Raw genomic sequence first — 21,048 nt, 5'->3', positions numbered from 1 at the left:
GCACGTTAGCGGAACACACCGGCGGCGGGGGGCAGCCGAAGCGCCCGGGGAGCATCTCGGGGTATGGGGGATGTGGGCGGACGGTCCGGTCGGGGTCTTGAACCTACGTCCCCCGCGGTGGCGGGCGATGATCTTAACCGCGAGGTGTCACCCGTTTCCTGATTCGCAACCTTCGGACACATTCGCGAGTTTTCGGGAACTTTCAGGCTCTGTCGGTTACATTCAGGAGCCTTCCGGGACCTTTGGGAATAATCAAGAACCTTTGTAAACTTTCAGGAACAATAAGGATTATTTGGCAAAATTGAGGAACCTTTAGGAACAAACAGAAACATTCAAGAACCTTCAGGGATCAACAGGAATGTTTACTAACCCTCGGGAACAATCGGTAGCATTGTGGAACCTTCCGGGACTTTTAGGAACAATCTGGAATATTGAGGAACATTCCGGAACATTTAGGAGCACTGAGCAACTTTCAGGAGCAATCTGGAATATTGGAACCATCGAGAACATTCATGGACTTTCAGGAACCATCAAAAATATTCCGGGTACTTAAGAAACATCGAGGAACATTAAGATACAATTAGGAACCTTCAGTAATAATCAGTAACGCTCCAGAATCTTCAGAGACTTTCAGGAACATTAAAGAATATTCAGCAACATTCAGGAATGATCAGGAACATTGAGGGCCCTAGGGGAATATTAAGGAACATACAGAAGCATTCAGGGACCTTCAGAAACATTGTGATATCTTCTGAGCCCTTTAGGAACAATCAGGAATTATCAAGAACCTTCACAACCCTTTAGGATCATTTAGGAATATTTCAGAACATTTAGGATCAATCAGTAACATTCGAGAACTTTTCAGGTCCCACAGGAACGTTTGGGAACAATCGGAAACATTCAGGAACCTTCCAGGACCCTTAGGAACAGTCAGGAATATTCAAGGGCCTTAGTACATTTTCAGGAACAATCAGGATTATTTAGGAGCATTCAAGAACATTGAACAACTTTTAGGATCAACCAAGAACATTTAGGAACCTTCAGGAATATTTAGGAACCTTCAGGAATCATCAAAAATATTCAGGGACCTTTGGGAATATCTAGGTACATTAAGGTACAATTAGGTAGATTTAGGAACATTAACAAGCATTCAGCAGCCTTTAGAAAGAATCAGGAACAATGAGGAATATTAAAGAACTTTCAGGAACCTTTAGGAAGACTGAAGAACAATCAGCAACTTTCAGATACATACAGGATTAATTAAGTACATTAAGGAACATTGAGCAACTTTTGGGATCAGTCAGGAACATTTGAGAACATGTAGGCACATTAAGGTAAAATTCATAATGATAAACAAAATAATAAATAATCTGAAATATTTAGGAACATTTAGGAGGAACAATAAGGAACAGACCGAAGCTTCCAGTAACCTTTAGGAGCCTTCGGGAACATTAAAGAGTGATCAGTAACATTCAGGAACCTTCAGGAACAATCTGATATTTTCAAGATCCTTCATCATGTTTTAATAACAATTGGGAATCTTTAGGCACAATAAGAAACACTTACAAGGTTTCAGTTAACTTTAGGGGCCCTCAGGAACATTAAGGAACAATCAGGAACCATAAGAAACATTCAAGGATGTTTGGGAACAGGAAGGTACCATTAGGAACAATCACTAAGGTTTTGAAACCTTCGGGAACAATCTGATCTTTTCGAGATCCTTCATGCATTTTCGGTACCAATCGGGAATATTTCGGAACATTCAGGAACATGGAAAAACTCTCAGGAACATTGGAGAACCTTCCGGTCCTTTTGGGAACAAACGGGAATGCTCCGGAGCAGCTTCTCACAGAACTTTGTTTCCAGGTTCGATTCTTAGCCCAGCGACACAATGAAGAATTGAAAGATGGTTTGGTCCAAGACTATTTTGGGCTGGACAGGAATGTTCTACAAAGCGAGCCGTCCTCTGAGGAAGAACGCTCGCTCGCCGGAAGACGCGGATCTCATGACTGAGCAGAACTGAGCGCCGCCTGTCTTCTCGGCACCTCGGGACACCGGGACACATGAGGGGGCGGAGCCACGCCTATAAAAGGACAACCTTTAAAAGAACAGGCACACACACACACACACACTGCCAAGCGGTCTTTGGCCTCCGCCGCGACCCGGCCGAGATGGACGAGCTGAGCCCGAGGGAACGAGAACTTCTGAAGATCCGGCGGGACAGCGACAGCAAGGCGGCGCAACTGCTCAAGATGGAGAAACTCATGCAGCAGACCAAAGACCTGTTGGACAAGCGTAGCGAGCCTGACAAGGTCCAAGAAAACATGGGTGCGTCCTCTCTCATCCAAGGTCAAAGTTCCCTAAACATGCCGAGTGGCAGCACATTTATCTGGATTTGGTCTTTCCTTGGTAGAGGTAGTAACACCTGCATGGAGTGGTCAGTGTTGCTGGGAAAACCAAGATGGAGGTCACATATGAAAGGAGTGTTATGTAAACAAATTGTAATCCTTGGCAGAGGTAACATTGGAATGATGTGTTGGCAGTGTTGTTGTGTCAAGTAAGAACAACGGGTGTTCCTTGGTGGAGGTAATGATCAAATGCAGTGTTTGTGTATAAATAAACCAAATCAAAGAGTGTTTTTTTTTTTTTGATCGAGGTAACTCGTGACCGCAGGGTTGTTGTTTAAACAAACAAATAGCTACTTCTTTGGTGGCGGTAACGCATGAAGGAAGTGTTGACAGTGCGGTTGTGTAAAGTAACACAAAAGGTGTGCTCCTTGGTGGAGGTCATTCTTGAATGCGGTGTTGTCGTGTTAACAAACGGAGTGATTTCCTTGGCGGAGGTAACGTGAGTGCAGTTTCGCCAGCGCTGTGGTCGAAACAAACTAGCAAACTGTGATTTCCTTGGAAGAGGTAAGGAATGAAATACTGTAAGTGTTGACAATGTTGTTGTGTAAACGAACGGGTTCCTTGCTGGAGGCACAAATAAAGTGCTGAGAGTGATGAAGAAACAAACACTGTGTTCCTTGGCGGAGGTAACGTGAATGCAGCGAGGTTGTACAAACAAACGTCAACGCAATGCAGTGTTGTTGAAATGTTTTCCTTGGTGGAGGTCAGGTGTGAGCGAGCGCTCTTATTGCTGTGTGTGCGCAGTGGAGGACCTGGAGGAGAAGGTGCGCTCCAGTCGGCGTCACCGGCGGAATTCGCTCCACCACACGCAGATGCTGGAGAGTCAAATGAAGACGGTGAAGGGCGAGCTGGAGGGAACGCTGGACCACCTCCAAGAACTGCGCAACGTCCTGCGCCGCTCGCAGCAGAAAGCCGAGGAGCGCAAGGCCGCTATGGAGAAGCTGGCCGCCGGACTAATGTGAACGCCCGCGCCCGAGACCCAGACCCAGACCTAGACCCGAACCAACATCAAGATCGAGTCTTCTTCTTCTTCTTCTTCTTCTTCTTCTTCTTAATGCAAAACAATACAATGGACTAGACTAAATGAAACTACTCCAGACTAGATGACATTATACTAGAATAGACTAGATTGCACCAGACTAGATTAGTGTGTCAGATGAGGCTCATCTAGAATAGACTAGATTAGACTTCACTAGACTAGCCAAGACTAGATTGAACAACAATAGACTAGACAAGATTTGACTAGACTAGTCTTGACATTATACTCGAATAGAACAGACTGTGCTAGACAAATACAGTGTGGTTAGGCTAGTCTTAAATAGATTACCCGAGAGTAGACTACATTATGAGAGACTACACTAGACTAGATTAACCTGGTCTTGACTGAACTATATTGTACTAGAATAGAATCGACTGTCCTGGGTTGGATTAGTGTGGTTAGACTAGGCTCGAATGAAATAGACTAGGTTAGACTAATGTAGTTTGACTAAATTACATCATACTAGAATAGAATAGGGCGACACGGTGGACACCTGGTTAGCACATCTGCCTCACAGTTGTGAGGTTGCAGGTTCAAATCCTGTGTGGCGTTTGCATGTTCTCCCCGTGCCTGCGCGGCTTTTCTCCGGGTACTCGGCTTCCCCCCCACATCCCAAAAACACGCGTGCTCGGTTCATTGACGACTCTGCGATGCCCGTTAGTGTGAACATGAGTGCGAATGGTGGTTTGTTTCTATGTACCCAGCGATTGGCTGGCGACCGGTTCGGGGTTCACCCCGCCTCTTGCCTGCAGTTAGCTGGGATAGGCGCCAGCACGCCCACCACCCGCGAGAGGAGAAGCGGTACGGAAGATGGATGGATGCATAGAATGGAATACACTGTTCTAGACTAGATTAGTGTTGTTAGACTAGGTTTGAGTAGACTAGATTAGATTATTCTAGGCTGGACTCAATTAGACTAGATTGAACTGGTTTAACATTATACTAGAATAGAGTCTACGAGACTAGACTAGACTAGTGTGGTTAAACTGGGCTCGACTGGACTAGATTACACTTCACAAAACTCGACAAGATGAGAATCGACCACACTAGAAAAACCAGACTGGGCTATCCATCCATCCATTTTCTGAGCCGCTTCTCCTCGCGCGCGTCGCGGTCGTGCCGGAGCCTATCCCAGCTGTCATCGGGCAGGAGGCGGGGTACACCCTGAACTGCTTGCCAGCCAATCGCAGGGCACAGACTAGAAAAGTAGCCTAGACTACATTATACTAAAATAGAATAGTACTATACTAGATCAGTGTGGTTAAACTAGGCTAGATTAGACTCTCCTTGACCAGATTAAACTAGACTAGACTAAAATTATGCTAAACGACACTTGACTAGATTACTTCTCTTTTTATTTCAACACAATTTTATTGAAATAAATACAAAGAAAAAACATTTTGTTGTCTGGTTTTTTTTTGACATTATTGACGTTTTTTAGAACGTTCACCATAGAAATGAAGACTGGATAGGCCAGTGCGCTTTAGCAGCCCGGCTAATCGACGTGCCTACGTGGCGGCCATGTTGGGGAGGTCGATGTTCCCATAGAAGGCAATGCGTGGACATGAAAATTATACACTGTTTTGTCAACACCAAAGCATCTATAGCTATCAATACATACTGTAACATTTAAAAATGTTTGTACCTGTGAAAGGTTACCCCCTGTTCCTTTGTAACTGTATGGTTTTGTACACAACACAATGCGCCGGCATCCTTTTGGTCTTTTGGTTTTCTTGCCGTCCACACACTTGGAATCCGCTGACGGCTTTGACCCTCCTAGCTTAACGTCACTGTAGCCACGCAAAAGGGGTGTATCGTTTACCTATTCATATCTGTGGTCCCTAAAGGGTACACCTCGTACATACATCCACAGACATGAAAACTAGATATGCCACTAATTATTCAATACTATTATTTTCTTCTTTCTGCATTTCAGGTGCAGCTTTTTTTAGGGGACATGTCCAGGTCAGCTAGCAGACGAGTGGCTAACGTCATACCCATAGATTTGAAGACGTGATACGCCAGCGCTCTGTAGCAGCCCGTCTATCCGACGTGCCTACGTGGGGGCCATGTTGGTGGGGCAAATGGATGGATGTTCAACCTATATTTAATTGAATACACTACAAAGACAATATATTTAATGTTCAAACTGATCAGCTTGATTGTTTTTAGCAAATAATCATGAACTTAGAATTTGATGGCTGCAACAGGTTCCAAAAATACTGGGACAGGGTCATGTTTGCCACTGTGTTACAGCACCTTTCCTTTGAACAACATTCAATCAACGTTTGGGAACGGAGGACACTCATTGCTGAAGCTTTGGAGGCGGAATTCTTTCCCATTCACGCTCGATGTACAGCTTCAGCCGTTCAACAGTCCGGGGTTTCCGTTGTCGTATTTTACGCTTCGTAATGCGCCACGCATTTTCAATGGGAGACGGGTCTGGACTGCGGCCGGGCCCGTCAGTACCCGCACTCTTTTACGACGAAGCCACGCTGTTGTAACACGTGCAGAATGTGGTTTGGCATCGTCTTGCTGAAATAAGCAGGGGCGTACATGAAAAAGACGTCGCTTGGATGGCAGCATATGTTTCTTCAAAACCTGTAAGTACCTTTCAGCATGAATGGTGCCTTCACAGATGTGTAAGTTACCCATGACATTGGCACTAACGCAGCCCCATACCATCACAGATGCCGGCTTTTGAACTTTGCGTCCATAGCGGTCCGGATGGTTCTTTTCCTCTTTGGCCCGGAGGACACGACGTCCACAATTTCCAAAAACAATTTGAAATGCGGACTCGTCGGACCATAGAACACTTTTCCACTTTGCGTCGGTCCATCCTAGATGGGCTCGGGCCCAGAGAAGCCGGCGGCGTTTCTGGGTGTTGTTGATAAATGGCTTTTGCTTTGCATAGTAGAGTTTCAAGTTGCACTTACGGATGTAGCGCCGAAATTTATTTACTGACATTGGTTTTCTGAAGTGTTCCTGATATCCTTTACACATCGATGTCGGTTTTTGATGCAGCGCCACCTGAGGAATCGACGGTCACGGGCATTCAATGACGGTTTTCGGCCTTGGCGCTTACATGCAGTGATTTCTCCAGATTCTCTGAACCTTTTGATGATATTCTGGACCGTAGATGATGAAATCCCTCAATTCCTCGCAATTGTACGTTGAGGAACGTTGTCCTGAAACTGTTGGACTATTTTCTCAGGAACCTGTTCACCTCATCTTTGCTTGTGAACGACTGAGCACTTCAGGGAAGCAATCACGGCACCCACCTGTTCCCAATGAGCCTGTTCACCAGCGGGACGTTCCAAACACGTGTTGGATGTCTTTTTGGCCACCTGTGCCAGCGTTTTTGGAACGTGTTGCAGCCATCGAATTCAAAGTTCATGATTATTTGCTCAAAACAATCTAGTTGATCAGTTTGAACATGTAATATCTCGTCTTTGTCGTGTATTCAATTAAATATAGGTTGAACATGATTTGCAAATCATTGTATTCTGTTTTTCTTTATGTTTAACACAACGTCCCAACTTCATTGGAATTGGGGTTGTATATAAAATAAGCACAGTAAGATATTTTCACTAGAAATTAGATGTCGTCAGTGTATCCACCGCTAATGTTTAGCTTGTGCGTTCTTAGTATATTTCCTAGCATGGCTGTTACCCAGTTTTGGGAAAGTTCATTTTCTACGTGAACTAGTTCAAAGTTCAGTTCACCGTTCCGAAAATGAACTAGTTCAGTTCATAGTTCATAATTCCAAATGTTGAACTAAGTTGAACTAGTCCATAGTTTTTTGTTTTTTTTCCAAAACGGTATGTTGCTGACCCTCAAACGCTGGCATTTCATTTCCCAGTTGTTGCCAGCCATTCAGTCTACACTAGTAGCCAGCTGCAGCGTCCACCCTACAATCACAACAACTTGCTGCTCGAATGGTCTTTTTCAACAAAAACAGGACTTTTGTCCTAAATGTGCAAACAAAAACACACCACACAGTACGACAGTCTAGTCTTATCTTACAAAGCAAAATCATTTTCTATTATGACAGTGTGATCGTACAGAGTTTTAATGAAATAATTCTGATCCAAATCATTTTCCTAGTAGGCCTCGTCAATTTTTATAATCATGTACTGCATTCAAAAAGAACCACCGAAGAACACGTTCTCTCCTATTAATGCTCGCGTTCTCACGCAGCTGCGAGGTGCTTTCCATTAATAGCTGCCAAATACGGCCTCCGTCCGCCGACGTGTGAAGGCTCGTATTTGGTGTGTCCAGACGGGTTTTGTCCTGGAAGTCCCTACCAAAACCTGAAAAATGAACTTTGGATCAAAAACCGTTCACAGACGCCAGAACGAGCTCGTTCTCGATAACCTTCATCGGGCAGAAATGAACTAAGTTCGGGTCACGTTGCCCAAAATATGAACACCGCTGCTACCGTTCCGCGCTTGCTAGCGTGCTGTGGCTAATGTGCCGTGCTGACGTTTTCTTGTGCTTCTTGTGTTAGGTAAGAAGTGCGAGTTATTTTTAGCGCGTGCACTGGGAGCATGTTTGAAGTGTCTCGAGGTCGCGGTCAGCCACCGGAATCGTCAACTGTGCCAATGTTCTGTTTTGTTCGGGTGTGAGCGGCTGACACGAGTCACAAAACCGAAGCTGCTCGAATGTGCATTTTTTTCACAAGAAGTCACATGATGGCAAGCTAAGCGTACGTTTGCACGAAGTTCCCAGCGGCCTCGGCAGCCCCGTTTGTTTTTCTTTTGCGCTTGTGCGGCGCTACGGTATGACGGCCCGGGGGGAAGCGGGCCGCGGACTGCCGCGGGCTCAAAGGCGCGTTACGTTTCGGTCCGTGCTCCCCAGTGTTGGGAAGATGACTTTACAAATACAAGTGATTACTAGTTGCCCAGTTGTTGCCGCTCTTCTTTTCCCAGCGTCACCTCTCCTCCCTCTTCCTCTTTTTTCTCGTTTCGTGGCGTGCCTCGCCCATTTTTGGGGGCGCTGAAGCACTCCTAAAGTGAATAAAGGGCGCCCTTAAAATTTGAGAAACCTTTCCACTTATTTTTACTGTGCATCTTTTTTTTTTTTACAAGCTAGAAAAAGTACTTGGTTGAAATGTAGTATTTTCATTTCAAAAAAAAAATACAGTACACACACACACACACACACACACACACACACACACACACACACACACACACACACACACACACACACACACACACACACACACACACACACACACACACACACACACACACACACACACACACACACACACACAAACAATCATAGGCGGCGCGGCAGTCCACTGGTTAGCACGTCTGCCTCACAGTTCTGAGGTTGCGGGTTCAATCCCCGGCCGCGCCTGTGTGGAGTTTGCATGTTCTCCCCATGCCTGCGTGGGTTTTCTCCGGGTACTCCGGTTTCCTCCCACATCCCGTGCGTGCGAGGTTGATTGAAGACTCTAAATTGCCCGTAGGTGTGAATGTGAGTCCGAATGGTCGTTTGTTTGTAGGTGCCCTGTGATTGGCTGGCGACCGGTTCAGGGCGTACCCCGCCTCTCGCCCGGAGTCGGCCGCGATCCGCGTGAGGATAAGCAGTACAGAAAATACACGGATGGCCAACGATGTGAATTTATTTCCGACTGACTTTTGCCTGCATTCCACTGTAAGCGGGCCGGTCGGTTCAGCTTGCGTTGGAAGGGCGTGACCCGAGAATGCACAAGCGTATAAAACACGTATAAAAAAAAAAATAAAAAATTGCCCAAGCGCCATGTCAACTCTTCTAAAGCTAAGCCATGTGTTTAATTTAGCCATTGCTCGCTGTGGCGAACACGCCTGTGTATTGTAAGGCGTCGAATTGGGTGTGCGCGCGCACACGTTGTTTGAGCGGCACAATGGCGTTTCCAGCCCGTGTTTGGGGGTGCGCCCCTTTCACGAATCCCAGCACCCCTAAACCTCCTGGAATCACGGCTGCCCTTCACACAAGCGGGTTCGATCTGGTCGAAACTCCAGTTGTGATAAGACATTTGGATCACTCATGTGTGCCATTCTTTCATGTGCGTGTGTGTAGATGGGCGGATTAGGTGTGTTGTGTTCACACTTGGCAATCAGGCAAATGTGCTGATTCAGCGCTCGCAACGCTAACGTGAAGCGACACGACTACGCATTCTTCTTCTGTGCAACAACACACACACACACACACACACACACAGAGTTGCATAACCGGCAAAACAAGTCCGCAGATGGTGTGAGTGTATTGTGTGCGGTTTCACCCGGAAGAGCACCGAGAGGAACGCTTGCGCTGCCCTGGATTTGACTGGACTAGTCGACATTACATTAGAATAGAATAGAGTGGTTAGACCGCAATAGACGAGACTCGATTATTCTAGATTAGGCAAAATGACACTAATCTATATTAGAGTCGACTAGACGATATTCAAGTAGAAAAGAATCAACTAGAGCAGACTAAACTAGATGAGACTACGGTCGAGTAAAAAAGATCTGATTTGAGTTGAGAGCGGTGATTAGCGTCAAATAGATGAGACGATACGAAAAGTATACTACACTGCAAAATCTAGATTTTACCAAGAATATTTGTTTCCTTTCTGATTTATGACGGCTTGTCAACGCATGTTGTCATTGTGTCCCGATAGACTAGCATTCACCAAATTAGTGTGGTTAGACTAGACCGGACGAGCCTAGCCCTAAGGCGCCCATCAGGTGGATCTTGTCAACAAGAGGAGGAGGAGGTGTCGGTGTCGGTGTCGCCCACGCAGTCGATTTTTTTTCCCGAGAGCGAGCGAGCGTGGCCAGCCAATGGCACGGCGGGGCGTGCTTTCCTCTGCTTTCTTTTGCTCTCTCATTTTTTGTTCTCTTTTGTCGCTCATGTTGGCGCGCCGCCTGCCTGCGCCGAGGGTGGGGCGCCGGCCCCGCCCGCCCCGTCCGCGCCTGACGTTTTGCAGCGTATAAAAGTGGCGCTCTTCAAGGAAGTAAAGCAGACGGGAACAAGTCAACAGGAAGAAGAAACCTTCACGTCGTCTTCAGTCGTCTGCAGCGCCAGGTAACCAACATAGCTTTATTACCGCTGATAATAATAAGAATACCATACGATAATATGATTATTGTCATTTTTATTCCTAGGCCACTTTTCATCACCTTTGTTGAAAGAAGTTTAAGGATGTTTTTCCTCTCTGTTGATCTTTGTGTTTGAGGGGAAAAGAAGAAATACGCATCATGAAATTGATCGTAATGAGAATAATTGCAGCTGTAAATAAGGAAAATATGAATAGCGCTCGCTTGGTGAGTCAGGTGGGTGGGGCACGGGCTACGTCCTGGTGGTGTGTCGCATGACCAATTATCACAAGGGTTGGGAGGGTTACTTGAAAAATGTATTCCGTTACAGTTACTAGTTACCTGTAAAAAAAAAAAAAATGCGGTCAGTAATGTAATCCAAGTACCACAACATTAAAGTAATGGAACTCGATGAGTAGACTTGTTGAGTTAAGCGCAGAGAAGAGTAGAGCGGAGTGGTGTAGGGTAGGGCTTGGTGTTTGCGTGTGCTGGTTTGTGACGGTGCGGTTTTTTTGTTTGGGATTTTTTTGGGGGCGGGGCGGGGTTCAGGTCACGATGCCAACCCACAAAGCGTTCGAGTCTGCGGGGAAGCAACCGGGTCTTCAGATTTGGCGTGTGGAGAAGATGGAATTGGCAGAGGTCCCCAAAGAACTGCACGGAAGCTTCTACATGGGAGACTCCTACATCCTCCTCTACACCAGCTCCTCGCTGTCTCACAACGTGCACATCTGGATCGGTATTTGGCGCGCACGCACGCACGGTGCCTCTCAAAAGGGCTGTGTTCAAAACTGATGAATAAATATAATATATCAATATAAATAAATGATCAGGCCAAAATACTTGATCTATCTCGACCTCGATTGCCACTCACACAACACCGCCGTCCGTCCGTCTTCAGGCGAGCAGACGTCGCAGGACGAGCAAGGAGCGGCGGCCATTTTGATGATGCAGCTGGATGACTCCCTGAACGGCACCGCCACGCAGTTCCGAGAGTGCCAGGGCCAAGAGTCGCTCACCTTCCTCGGATACTTCAAACACGGACTCAAGTACCAGGTGATACGCTCGCACGCGCCACGCGACGAGTCTCGTCACTTCTTGTCAGTGTCGTGCGAGGTCACGTCACGTCAGGTGACGTCGTGCGGCTGATGTTTCAGAGAGGGGGCGTGGCATCCGGCTTCCGTGCGGTGGTGCCCAACGAAGTGGACGTGAAGCGTCTGCTGCACGTGAAAGGTCGCAGGCGGGTGAACGCCATCGAGGTGTCGGTGGACTGGGGCAGCTTCAACAGAGGAGACTGCTTCATCTTAGACTTGGGCAAGGTGAAAGGTCAACAGTGCTCTCCGCGCATTTTGGCCAGCTTCTTCTGGACTCGCATCGTAAGTCGATTGACCGACGGCGTCCGTTTCGATCGGCAGGAGATCTACCCCTGGGCGGGCAGCGACTGCAACCGCTACGAGCAGCTGAAGGCCACGCAGCTGGCCATCGACATCCGAGACAACGAGCGGCGAGGGCGCGCGAACATGCACCTCGTCGACGAGGGCGACGAGCCCGAGGACGTCATCAAGGTGAGCGCCGTCGTTCCGCTCCTTTGCAAAGCACACTAGGGCTGCAACTGACAATTCATCTGTCCATTATTTTCCGCATTAATCGAGGATTCAGACTTTTACTTAGCTTGAGGCCAACCCTTGTCCGAAGGTATTCTACTCACATTACTCTACGCTGTACTATTCTACCCTGCACTGTTTTAGTCTAGTCTGTCCTGTTCCATAGTATTCTACCCTACTCCATTCTATTCAATGCTTTTCTCCACGACTCTACTCCATACCATTCTACCGTATTCTGTTCTGTCGGATTGTACCGCGTTGTTTGTTGTTGCTCTCAGGTTCTGGGAAATAAGCCCGATCTGCCTCCAGCAACTAGCGACGAGTGTACGGTTCAAAAGTGCAGAAGTCCGGCATCACTCTACAAGGTGACAGCACAACACAACACGGCGAAGATGCTAAAAGTGGAGACGTCAACAAAGCGTCGCTAACGTGCTAAGGAGTCTGCCCTTTTCCCGCACAGGTGTCAGACGCTTCTGGCAAGATGGCGCTGACCCTGGTGGCCCAGAAGAACCCGTTTAAACAGGACATGCTCTCCTGCAAGGAATGCTACATCCTGGACAACGGCAAAGACAACAAGATTTTCTTCTGGAAAGGTAGCGAGGTAGCTTAGCGCCCTAACCCCAGAGGCTAATGTTATGCTACGCAGATAAACCTATGTGGTCGTCCAAATAGTCATTGGAATCCCTACAAATCCAAATAACGATATTGGCCGTTCCACCAAATCGGTGCCGGTTGCTTGTTGGAACACTTTCAAAATAAATGTGAATTTGACAACTCAAAGTTTCACAATACACAAATACACTCCATGAACCATACTGTACTATGGGACTGGTTACGAGCTCACCGCTAACCGCCAATGCTACTTCCTGACATTAGCTCACGTTAGCGACTTGTGTGTAGGTCGCGACTCCAACACGAAAGAGCGCAAAGCTGCGCTGACTCACGCCAACCAGTTCATCAAGGACAAGAATTACTCGGAAAAGTGTCAGGTAACGAGTCAGCCGCGCAGCTTGAAGTAACTTGACATTACGCAGCCGCAAGTTTATCTCACCCCGGCGGACTTGTGACTGGTGACTGGCGACAGGTCCAGATTCTGCCACAAGGGGCCGAGACCACCCTGTTCAAAGAATTCTTTGAGAACTGGCTTGACAAGGACGAGAGCACGGGGCCGGGCAAGGCGTACACGGTGGGCAGCATCGCCATCGTCAAGCCGATCCCGTTTGATGCCTCCAGTCTCCATGGCAACAAGGTCATGGCTGCACAGCATGGAATGGTGGATGATGGATCAGGGAAAGTGCAGGTACTTCCGGTTCCTCAATGCTACTTCCTTCTCCCCAATGTTACTTCCTGTTCCCCAATGCTACTTCCTTCTCTTCAATGCTACTTCCTTCTCCTCAATGCTACTTCCTGCTCCTCAATGTTACTTCCTGCTCCTCAATGCTACTTCCTGTTCCTCAATGCGACTTCCTCTTCTTCTCCCCAATGCTACTTCCTTTCCTCAATGCGACTTCCTCTTCCTCAATGCTACTTTGTTCTCCTCAATGCTACTTCCTCTTCCTCAATGCTACTTCCTGCTCTTCAATGCTACTTCCTTCTCCTCAATGCTACTTCCTTCTCCTCAATGCTGCGTCCTTTTCCTCAATGTTACTTCCTGTTCCTAAATGCTAATTCCTGCGCCTCAATGCTACTTCCTCTTCCTCAATGCCAATTTTCCTCCTCAATGCTACTTCCTGCTCCTCAATGTTACTTCCGGTTCCTCAATGCGTTTTCCCTCCTCTTCAATGCTACTTCCTTCTCCTCAATGCTACTTCCTTCTCCTCAATGTTACTTCCTTTTCCTCAATGCTACTTCCTGTTCCTCAATGGGACTTCCCCTCCTCAATGCTACTTCCTTCTCCTCAATGCTGCGTCCTTTTCCTCAATGTTACTTCCTGTTCCTAAATGCTAATTCCTGCGCCTCAATGCTACTTCCTCTTCCTCAATGCCAATTCTTCTCCTCAATGCTACTTCCTGCTCCTCAATGTTACTTCCGGTTCCTCAATGCGTTTTCCCTCCTCTTCAATGCTACTTCCTGCTCCTCAATGCTACGTCCTGCTCCTCAATGTTACTTCCTGTTTCTTGATGCTACTTCCTGTTCCGCAATGTTACTTCCGGGTCCTCAATGCTACTTCCTGCTCTTCAATGCTACTTACGTCTCCTCCATGCTACTTCCTGCTCCTCAATGTTACTTCCTGTTCCACAATGTGAGTTCCTTCTCCTCAATGCTACTTCCTGATCCTCAATGCTACTTCCTGTTCCTCAAAGCTACTTCCTGCTCCTCAATGTTACTTCCTGTTTCTCAATGCTACTTCCTTCTCCTCAATGGTACTTCCTGTTCCTTAATGCGACTTCCTTCTCCTCAATGCTACTTCCTTCTCCTCAATGCTACTTCCTGTTCTTCAATGCTACTTTCCTCTCCTCAATGTTACTTCCTGTTCCTCAATGGGACTTCCCTCTCCTCAATGCTACTTCCGGCTCCTCAATGCTACTTCCACATCCTCAATGCTACTTCCTGCTCCTCAATGCTAGTTCCTCTTCCTCAATGCTACTTTCTTCCCCTCAATGCTACTTCCTGCTCTTCAATGCTACCTCCTTCTTCTCAATGCTACGTCCTGCTCCTCAATGTTACTTCCTTCTCCTCAATGCTACTTCCTGTTCCTCAGTGCTAATTCCTGCGCCTCATTGCTACTTCCTCTTCATCAATGCTATTTCCTTCTCTTCAATGCGACTTCCTGCTCCCCATGCTACTTCTTGTTCCTCAATGCTACTTCCTGTTCCTCAAAGCTACTTCCTTCTCCTCAATGTTACTTCCTGTTTCTCGATGCTACTTTCTGTTCCTCAATGCTACTTCCTGTTCCTCAATGCTACTTCATTTCCTCAATGCTACTTCCGGTTCCTCAATGCTACGTCCTTCTCCTCCATGCTACTTCCTTCTCCTCAATGTTACTTCCTGTTCCTCAATGCTACTTCCTGCTCCTCTATGCTAATTCCTCCGCCTCATTGCTACTTCCTCTTCATCAATGCTACTTCCTGCTCCTCAATGTTACTTCCTGTTACTCAGTGCTAGTTCCTCTTTCTCAAAGCTATATCCTGCTCCTCTGTGCTACTTCCTGTCCTTCTGTGCTGCTTCCTGTTCTCAATGCTACCTCCTGTTCCTTAATCCTCATTCCTGCCACTTAAACCTCTTTCTAGTCCTGTTACTTCCTGCTCTCACTGCTGCTTCCTGTTCCTCAAACTCTTCCGAGTTGTGCTCTGTGCTCCTTCCAGTTCCTCAGTGCTTCTCTATTTTCTGTTTCTCCGTGCAGCTTCTCTTCTTCAGCGCTTCTTCCTGCTCGTCAATGCTGCTTACGTCCTTCCTGTTACTCAAGGCTAATTTCTGTCGCACAGGTGTGGCGCGTGGAGGGCGGCGGCCGCGTCTCCGTGGACGCGTCCTCCCACGGCCAGTTCTTCGGCGGCGACTGCTACCTGCTGCTGTACTCGTACAACAGCGGTGACGGCGAGAAGCACATCATTTACATATGGTCAGTTAGCATGTTGGCATCAGCTAGCTTTGCCCTTTAACAAGTTAGCATGTTAGCATCTACGCCTCGATTGACAGTTAAGCTTTAACCCCTTCAGGCAAGGGAACAAGTGCACCAGAGAAGAGCTGGGAGCCTCCGCCATCTTGGCCATCGCTCTGGACAACTCCATGGGAGGCGTGGCTACTCAAGTGAGACTTTTATTGTGAAAACGCAACGTGCTTTCACTCAGACTTTTATTGCGAAGGCAGGCATTTCCATATGTCAGGTCTGGCGACTCAAATAAGACTTTTATTTTTATATATATATATATATATATATATATATATATATATATGTCAGGTGCGTCTGCTGAAGTCAGACTTTTATTGTGACTTTTTTTCGTGGGAGGCGTGAAAACAGCTCCTCTTCCGCATCGGAAGTGTGGCGACTAAAGTTTATTGGCAAAACAGTGACTTGGGGCTGCTCAAGTGAGACTTTTATTTTGAAAACACAGCGCTTCCCCACGTGAGGCTCATCAAGTGGAAGTTTTATTGTGCAATCTGACACTCTTTGTCATCGGTTCATTCATTCATGCTTCCTCAAGTAAGATTTTGAATGTGAAAACAGCTACTTGTGCTACTCAAGTGAGACTATTATCTAAAAAAAAAACGTTTCCTTACCTCATGCATGGCTGCTCAGATCAACCTTTTATTGCGAAAACAATGTTTCTTTCTCCAATATGTTTGTCTAATAATTGTCGTTGCACAGGTGCGCGTGAGCCAGGGCCAAGAACCCCCCCACCTGCTGAGCCTGTTCGGCGGAAAGCCCCTGGTGGTCCACCTGGGCGGGACGTCCCGCAAGGGCGGCAACAGCGAGCCGGCCGTCACCCGGCTCTTCCACATCCGCCAGAGCTCCACCATGGCCACCCGTGCCGTCGAGGTGGGTGTGCTGGGGTGGGGGCACCCCGAGGTTGCCAGTGGCAGTCCTCTCCGTCTACAATGTGCATTTCCTCCCTCTTAGCCGTGCACCCCCACTTTCTACGGCTCGCGCCCCCCCTCTCTCTGACGGACGCCTCGTCTCTCTTTCGCTTTGCCGTCTCAGGTGGCGGCGGACGCGTCCTCTCTCAACTCCAACGACATCTTCGTGCTCAAGTGGCCCAAGGGGATATTCGTGTGGAAGGGGCGCGGTGCCACACCCGAGGAGATGGCGGCCGCTAAACACGTGACGGGCATCCTGGGCGGCGGCGCCCCCGCGGAGGTGGCTGAGACCAAGGAGCCCGGTCAGCAAGCGTCGACAAAACACAGAAAAACAAGCGTTGGCGTTGGGTGTGGGCGTGGGCGGTGGCACGGCGTGCGACGCCATCAGGGACATCATTCACACACTACTGAAACCAAAGACACGACGGTATTTTTTGCATTCCTGAAATGCTCTCACACTCACAAGTAAAACAGTTTCACACACAAAAGTAAAAGAGCCTCCCACTGGGGCGTCCAACACGGAGGTGTCCCGGGGCCGTGAGCCTTTGGGGGGTCCCCGTCTGTCTGACAGGCTCCCGGACGGCGGCCCCTCATACACGAGCGCGTGCGTTTGCGTGCGTGCGGCCGTGCCAACCAGTTGTTGTTGTGTGCCACCCACCAGAGAGCTTCTGGAAGGCGCTGGGCGGCCGCAAGGACTACCAGACCTCGATGGTCCTGAGGAACGCCAAAGTGTGGCAGCCCAGACTCTTTGGATGCTCCAACGCCAGCGGACGCCTCACCGTGAGGGCAACTCTTGACTTCTTTGTGTACTATGTGTAACGCGCGTGCGTGTGAGACACTTGATCTGATGAAACAAAAGATGGACAGAGCATGCCTGTCTCTCTGAGGCATCAGTCTTCTGGACGCTCCTCCTGCCCACCAACAACCTGTCTGAACTCTTCTTGTGTTTATAAGAAGACATCAGCAGCATCCACAGGGTCCATATTTCACTAACATCACAACATCAATCGCTTTTGGAGCAATCGGTAAATAACTACAATTGCCCTGGGAAGATCCCTTTTTCACCGGCAAAATCCATACGCCGCCACGTCATGGTGTGACGACATTTATTTCATTTTGGGTTTGAAACCTCCCGTTGAGATTGAGGATCTCTTTTGCAAGGGAGTCCAGGCCAAGACAGCAGCGCAATAGTTACAAATCAAATAGATCGGCAGGAGTTAGAGTATGCATTCGCATTAGTACATCGTCGTCATCATCAGTGTTCGGTGCGAAAACAAGAGTAACGGCGCCTTTGATTATTGAATGTTCCACACATACTTGAAAAATAATCCAATTGAAAATGAGTTTGAAATTTACACCTCCACAACGGTGCAAATGCCTTCGATGCAATTTCACGGAAGATGTCCTTTTTCTACCGAATGACATCAGCTCGCAAATTGCTACTCGTGGTGACTTTTGGAATCGAGAGAGAACATAAATCGCACGGAATAGCCTTAAAAAGAAAAAAAAGTGTGGAAAGTATATACCATACTATAACGTGGCAGTACAGTATATTGTAATATTGTATATATCGTCGCTGTCGGGCAGCGTGCCCCCACCTCCAAAATGACAACTTTTCAGGAAATTAAAAGACAACAACATCTCGCTTGAGTTTCCAAACAGCGCTTTGTTCAAGTTGCCATCATAGCTTATATTGCTGTCATATGCGTTGTACGTTCACATCAACACAACAGCACCCGAAAGTTATGTTCAATTGCTAATTTCATATGCTGAAAAAAAAGCCCTATTTTACTCGGCAGCCATTGATGAAAACGATAGGAACACAGCGCCAGCCAGCCGACCCCATCAAAGTCCTCCGCGGTCACATGACGCCACCACTGTACAAAAAACCTTGAAAAGCGAACGCCTGGGTTATGTCATCCACGCAAACTCTTTTCAAAGGTGAGCGAATCAATACAACAGTTGGGTTGACAAAACCTGTGTATTCGGCGGAAATGATTGTGCACACACTTACCTCATGCGCTGCCTTCCTTCTGCAACAAAGCATGACAGTGATGGATTTTAACAAAGCACACCTGCTGAAATGTATCGAATCTCACTATTTTCACCCAAAAAAACACAAAAACATCCAGATGTTCAACCTAGGTGATAATTATGCGGCATTCCAGAAAAGGGTTGAAGTCGGATTTCTCCCACGCTTTCAGGTCCCCAGTTGTGACCTGAAAGCGTTCTAGGCAAACAACAAAGATGGCTGATCGCGATAAATAGTTTTTTGTTTTGTTCCTCAAAACACATTGTGGCCTCCAGCAAATCTGTCTTCTCGCATCAATCAAATTGAGCAGGATACATGTATTTGTGAGCTATACAGAATAGGCCTTTATCAAATCGTAATTTTCTGTATTCTTTTATAAATAAAGGAATAGCTTATGAGCTTTTTTTTACATTTCACTGAATAACCTCACGCAGGCAGTACAAATCACGTTGTGCTACGTGAAGATATGTTGAAAAACTCAATAAAGCTCGATTAATCGAGTTTTACAATTTTGTTTTAACATTCACGGTCTGTGTCTCCGTGGGGGTCGCCATTGTCGAGTGACGTCAGTTTGAAGCGACTCAGTGAAGTCGGTCGGGGGAGGGAGATATTTTTTCTCCGACTTTCCGACTTGGACCCTCCAGTTTGAGCGGCGTTCCAGTGCACGTTTCCTGGTCGGAGGTCGGAAAACCCGGACTTGGCGCTTTTCTGGAGTGCAGCGTTACACAGCAGAACGCGAAGTTTAATGAGGAAACGTCAGCGTGTTCCGCTGCTGACGTCACAGGCTGACGTGTTGTTTCCGACCAAAATGTGGGCGGGCCAAAACCAAAACAAAGATTTAGATAGGAGCAAAAGAAGACCACCGTGTTTGTTTTGATCTTTATGCTTTCATTGTGTACTTTTGTTACACTTTATTGTGTTTGTAGGTGGAGGAGGTCCCTGGAGAATTGGACCAGCTGGACTTGGAGACCGATGATGTCATGATTCTGGACACTTGCCAGCAGGTAAATCATCTTGACTTCCTGTTTCGCCTTTTCCACTGACTGACCTTTGTTTTCTGCCCAAACAAACAAAATAAAACAAAGATCTGATCGAAAAGGGAAGATAGTTTTGCCCCTTTTTTCATCTTTCATTTGATGTCTGTTCCGTCCAGGTCTTCATTTGGATCGGGAAGGACGCCAACGAGTCGGAGAAAAGCGGAGTCGCACGCATCGGTAAAACCAACAGCAAGTGTTGGACGCGGAACGACCACGGCACACGTCAACTTTTGTTTACCTTGCAGCCCAGGAATATTTGGAGACGGACCCATCCGGCCGCAAAGGTGTCCCCATCACCACCATCAAACAGGGGGAGGAGCCGCCTTCCTTCACCGGATGGTTCCTGGCCTGGGACGCCACCTTGTGGGACAAAGACCTCCTGGCTAGAATCGGCGCACGTTAGCACAGCTTGGTGCATTTTAGCCCATGTTAGCGCCTGTTAGCTCACGTGAGCCCAAGTTAGTGCACGGAAGTGCACGTTGGCGCACTTTAGCCCACATTAGCTCAGGTTAGCCCGCGTTAGCGAAGAGATTGCTTGCCTTGCTCTGCAAAAACTCCAATCTTATCAAGTGAATTTATCTCACTTGTAGTGAAAACATCTTAGTTTACTTTTTTTTCCTCCAACTTTTCAGTGAGACAAAACAATTTGTTTGAAGACGCAAAATCTTATTTTAAGACGCTGATCAGGTCAGTTCCTACTCGTTCCATTGGCAGATTTGTTTTCTCTTAACACAATTGACATTTTGTCCCTAAACTAAAAGAGAAAAAAAAATCTGCCAATGGAACGAGTAGGAATTGACTTGATCAGCTTCTTAAAATAAGATCTCCTCTTTTTACATTTTGAAAAAAAAAAAAAAAAAAGGTCAAAACTGTCTTCAAATAAGCACAGTAAGATGTTTTCTCTAGAAATAAGAAACAATAATGTGGTAAGATTGGAGTTTTTGCAGCGTAGTGTTGCATTGCAGCTTAGTTGCTTTTCTGTCCAGTGGGCGGAGTCAGCTCGGTGGCCAATCAATTAACAGCTCTTTGACAAAAAAAAAAAGGAAAGAGGTTGTCAGGAATGGGAATGGAAAATGTAACCAGAAGAGTCTATTGTGTCAGTGCACGGTATGGTTTCACTTTTGTGAGGTCTCCCAACACTTGAGTCACTTTTTGGGAGCAAACGATTTGCTAAATGCTGACTGTTTGGAGTGGAATCTTCCTTTCTTTGCTTTCTGTCTGCTTGCAAACGACTGTAGATGGGAAACAGTTGACGCGTTTTAATAAACATCAAAATGAGTATTTTGTGTGCGTGCGTGTCGTCGTCAGCGTGCGTGTCACCGTGTGCGTCAGTGCTGACTGGC

The 21,048-nt window shown here is 47.1% G+C and overlaps 2 protein-coding genes across 2 annotated transcripts; both read left to right on the top strand.

The window, feature by feature from the left end:
* Positions 1–2,137: 2,137 nt before the first annotated feature.
* Positions 2,138–4,419, top strand: si:ch73-389b16.1 (uncharacterized). The gene is made up of 2 exons (XM_061684490.1): positions 2,138–2,328; positions 3,153–4,419. The coding sequence occupies exons 1-2, from the start codon at positions 2,172–2,174 to the stop codon at positions 3,368–3,370; spliced, it is 375 nt and encodes a 124-aa protein (XP_061540474.1). The 5' UTR covers positions 2,138–2,171; the 3' UTR covers positions 3,371–4,419.
* Positions 4,420–10,406: 5,987 nt separating this feature from the next.
* On the top strand, positions 10,407–20,984 carry LOC133405857 (gelsolin-like). The gene is made up of 17 exons (XM_061682835.1): positions 10,407–10,509; positions 11,070–11,256; positions 11,419–11,573; positions 11,675–11,836; positions 11,933–12,082; positions 12,400–12,486; positions 12,582–12,714; positions 13,022–13,110; positions 13,206–13,421; positions 15,547–15,680; positions 15,778–15,868; positions 16,428–16,598; positions 16,761–16,938; positions 17,298–17,416; positions 19,595–19,672; positions 19,822–19,882; positions 19,951–20,984. Exons 2-17 carry the CDS (start codon positions 11,076–11,078, stop codon positions 20,106–20,108), a joined length of 2,163 nt encoding a protein of 720 aa, XP_061538819.1. The 5' UTR covers positions 10,407–10,509; positions 11,070–11,075; the 3' UTR covers positions 20,109–20,984.
* Positions 20,985–21,048: the final 64 nt, after the last annotated feature.

The sequence above is a fragment of the Phycodurus eques genome, chromosome 8, assembly GCF_024500275.1.
Source record: "Phycodurus eques isolate BA_2022a chromosome 8, UOR_Pequ_1.1, whole genome shotgun sequence".
Lineage (NCBI taxonomy): Eukaryota > Metazoa > Chordata > Actinopteri > Syngnathiformes > Syngnathidae > Phycodurus > Phycodurus eques.
The sequence above is the reverse complement of the archived record's forward strand: the minus strand, read 5'-3'. Positions and strand labels throughout refer to the sequence as shown.